The sequence below is a fragment of the Budorcas taxicolor genome, unplaced genomic scaffold (assembly GCF_023091745.1).
Source record: "Budorcas taxicolor isolate Tak-1 unplaced genomic scaffold, Takin1.1 scaffold711, whole genome shotgun sequence".
Classification (NCBI taxonomy): domain Eukaryota; kingdom Metazoa; phylum Chordata; class Mammalia; order Artiodactyla; family Bovidae; genus Budorcas; species Budorcas taxicolor.
The window spans coordinates 19,309-23,099 of record NW_026292718.1 but is presented as its reverse complement, the minus strand read 5'-3'; the positions used below and the strand labels follow the sequence as shown (position 1 = coordinate 23,099).

The window sequence follows — 3,791 nt, the reverse complement described above, 5'->3', positions numbered from 1 at the left end:
ATAAGTAAAAGAAACAAAGTGTGTTGAAGTTGAAAAATATTGTATATCTTAAGTGAGATACCAAAAGCACTAATGAAACATTCAAACTGGTCTTCAGTAATATTTTGTTCATCAAAAGACATCATGACAGAATAAAAAGGCAAGCCACAGACTGGAAAAAGATACTCCCAATAAATATATTCAATGAATGTTGTGTTTATTGGAGACATTATTAAAGAATAGCAGAAGTGAAGTTCAGTGGAATTAGAGATACTGAGGCTGGGATAACAATTCTTAGATTATTCGTGATCCACGTTCACAGATTCTGATATGAGGCTTAATCAGTTTTCCTAGGATACTGACCTGGAATTCAATACAGCTCATTTTTCACTTCATCCAGACCTCAAGGACTTAGACCCTCCCCTTATTCCCAAGTCAACAGAACCATCTGCATTTTTTGCTTCCACATGTGAGGATCTAACAACCTGGTGGACTGTGACACCACTGTAATATTTCCAGTTTCAGATCCATCTGAGATAAATCATTCTGCTACATTTTAGCTTTTACCATGTCAGCTCCTCCTCTAGAATACTACTTTGCTCTCATTTACTTTTAAAAGCTATTGACACAGTAGAATATTATTCAGTCTTAAAAAGGAAATTCTGGCACATGCTACAGCACCTTGTAGAAATCTTGATTGAGAAAAACGTAGGGAAGAGACTTAAAATAAATGGAAGAATCTTCTTAAGAAAACAGTGATTGTGCTCCAGCCATGATAAGCATTTGTCTTTTCGGCAACCTGTGGCAAAGATCTAGGGTTAGCATAATCCCAGATCTCTCCCACTCAGCCATGAGCCAGGGTCTTGGATTTGTGAGGTTAGAGGCTGAGGAAATATGAAAAGAACCAAAATAAGAACACTCTCCAAGAAATTCAAGCTTGGTGGAAGAGAATGGTCCTCTTTAACTCTGCTGAGTACATTAGATGCAGGAAACATCCCAGTTCTTGAAGGCACATCTTCTGTTCATTTGGCCTTTTTGACTTGTGGCTCCTGCGTGGCACTGGTCAACCCACCGCTCTTCTTCCACTCACAGATATCTGCATAGTTGCACATCCGGCATTTCCAGGCCTCCTCCACGTCAACCCCTTGAGGCTCTCGTTGGCCCATCCAGTAGGTCATATAATGCTGCACTTTGCTTCTCACCTCCTTCTCTTCAAAGGCCACTATCTCTGTACCTAGCACAGTGGCAGTCTCTTGGTGGACATACTCAATTTTCAGGCTATCAATAAGTGGGAGGTCAGACAGTGTTAGAGACAAGAAGACCAGTTCTATGAGGTCACCCAAGGACTTCACAGAGTAGCCTCCCTGCTGGGCATGCCTCAGCACTGAAGGTCCCAGTGGTTTTTCTGGATGCAGTTTTGTGTGGTGGATTAAGCTAGCAGCAGTCACTTTCCCCTGTACCATGGCATCAAAGATATATTTGTACAGGCTGACTTGAAAACAGTCTTTTTTTTTCTGAGCATCTGAAGGGAGCACAGGGTTCCCACGTGTCTTGAGTTCAGCCAGTTCCAGTTCCCCACTGGCTGTATAGTGCAGCTCATCAATCACACCAACAAGAAGCACACCCTCCACTTCTCCAAACACTGGAAACTCTCTGATGCGCCCTTCTGACTGCAGGGTAGGAATCATTGATAATATGTTCAGAAACTTGACTGCCCAAGCATCTTCTTTACTGGTGATGGGGATATTCACAAGATCATGAACTTCTAGTTCTCTAGCTAGATGGATGCTGGCACCAGTATCCAAAATAGCTGATTTCTCAGGTGTCAAGAAACCAGAAAACTCCTTTCCATATACCATTTGCTGTTCACACCAGTCCTGAGTAGACAGGTCAGTGACATACAAGTATTTAAGATGAAATCGCTCCATAGGTGATGAGACATCCAATCTTCTTTTCCATTTTGGTAACCTTATGCGCTTGTCATCCTTCCCAGGTAATTCATAAGAAGGACCAGGCTTGCTAGGTGAAGCACTTGACTCTTGTGTATCCTCCAGGTCCAAAAATTCCGAGTCACTCAAGTCTGAGAATCCAGAAGCCTCTTCTGACACTGTCTCCTCTTCCTCAGTCTCTGCCATGGCACAGCTCTGGATTGGGCAAAGGCTATACACATCATATGAAAGAAATGCATTATCCAAATGAAAAATTTCTCAAAAGCACTTTTGAATTCCAATGAGGTAAAAAAGATTCACAACTAATTATTTATATATAGTCTTTAAAGATGCTTATTAATTTATGAACAATTAATAATGCTATGGAGTTGTAGCACATGTGCAGTTTACAATAACGCTCACTGTATCATCCATATATGAATACTTGGCAAATATTTTTTAAGTGCAAAATAGTTTTATTCCTAAATTTGGCACTAACATATTATGTGACTTTAAGCAAATCACTTTCCTCATCCTCAATTTCTTCATTTAAAAGGAGATTTAAGGTTTGTCCTTTTTCCTTCAAAGCTCTCCTGGGGCTTCCCTGGTAGCTCAGTAGTAAAGAATCTGCCTGCCAATGCAGGAGACATGGGTTTGATCCCGGGTCCAGGAAGATCCCACATGCTCAGGAGCAACTAAGCCTGTGTGTCACAACTATTGAGCCTCTGCTCTAGAGCCCATGAGCTGTAACTACTGAAGCCTGCGTACCCTACAGCCCATGTTCCACAACAAGAGAAGTCACTGCAGTGGGAAGTCCATGCACCATAACTAGAGGGTAGCCCCTGCTGGCTGCAACTAGAGAAAAGTCTGCACAACAAAAAAGAACCAGCACAGCCAAATATAAATAAATAAAAAAATTTATATATATATATATATATATATATATATATATATATATATAAACTCTCTACTGCCTTGGGATATTATTTCATTATTTTAAGTAAATACAGAACATTGTAAATGTTGCAGCAATGTCTGCCAGTTTATCATGGACTGCTTCTACAATTCCTCTGAATACAAAGTCCTTAGCTAGGAAAACAAATCTCAATACCAACCAAACTGTTCCATGAGAAAAATCAGCTCTACAATGACTGTTTCAGGAACACGGTGTGGCAAAATTAAAAAACGAACTACAGATAAATGCAAATAGACCTACCCATATACAAAGTAACAGCATACAGTAGTAAGAGGATATTCACAGCAATATGCAGAAATCAGTTGTTTTTTCTATTTGAGATATAGTAATACTTTACCTTTACTGCCTTTATAAATTCCTCCTAACATTATAGAAATTGATGTTTCTTGCTAAGTTTTATTTTCTCTCCCCACAAGAAATTAGCTTATGATGGAAAACATGTCAGTGAATACTCTGAAAATATTACTGTATGAGCATGCTTGCTAAATCACTTCAGTCATGTCCAGCTTTTTGCAACCCTATGGACTGTAGCCCACCAGGCTCCTCTGTCCATGGGATCCTCCAGGCAAGAATACTGAAGTGGGTTGCCATGCTCTCCTCCAGGGGATCTTCTTGACCCAGGAACTGAAACCACATCTGTTATATCTCCTGCATTAGCAGGTGGGTTCTTTACCACTAGCACCACCTGGGAAGCCAACAAATATTACTGGGTTTTGCTATACATAATAGTGGATATTGGGAATTCCCTAGCAGTCCAGTGGATTGGGCTCCATGCTTCTACTGCAGAGGGCACAGGTTCGATTCCTGGTTGGAGAACTAAGATCCCACATGCTGCACTGCACAGCCAAAATGTGTTAGACACTGAACCAAGTGCTTCACATGTAATATCTCACTACTTTACTACAGGA

At 40.6% G+C, this 3,791-nt stretch overlaps 1 protein-coding gene across 1 annotated transcript; it reads right to left on the bottom strand.

Moving 5' to 3' along the window:
* Window positions 1-1,001: 1,001 nt before the first annotated feature.
* Window positions 1,002-2,114, bottom strand: LOC128071460 (exonuclease V). Its single transcript, XM_052664307.1, has one exon. The coding sequence runs from the start codon at window positions 2,112-2,114 to the stop codon at window positions 1,002-1,004; it is 1,113 nt and encodes a 370-aa protein (XP_052520267.1).
* Window positions 2,115-3,791: the final 1,677 nt, after the last annotated feature.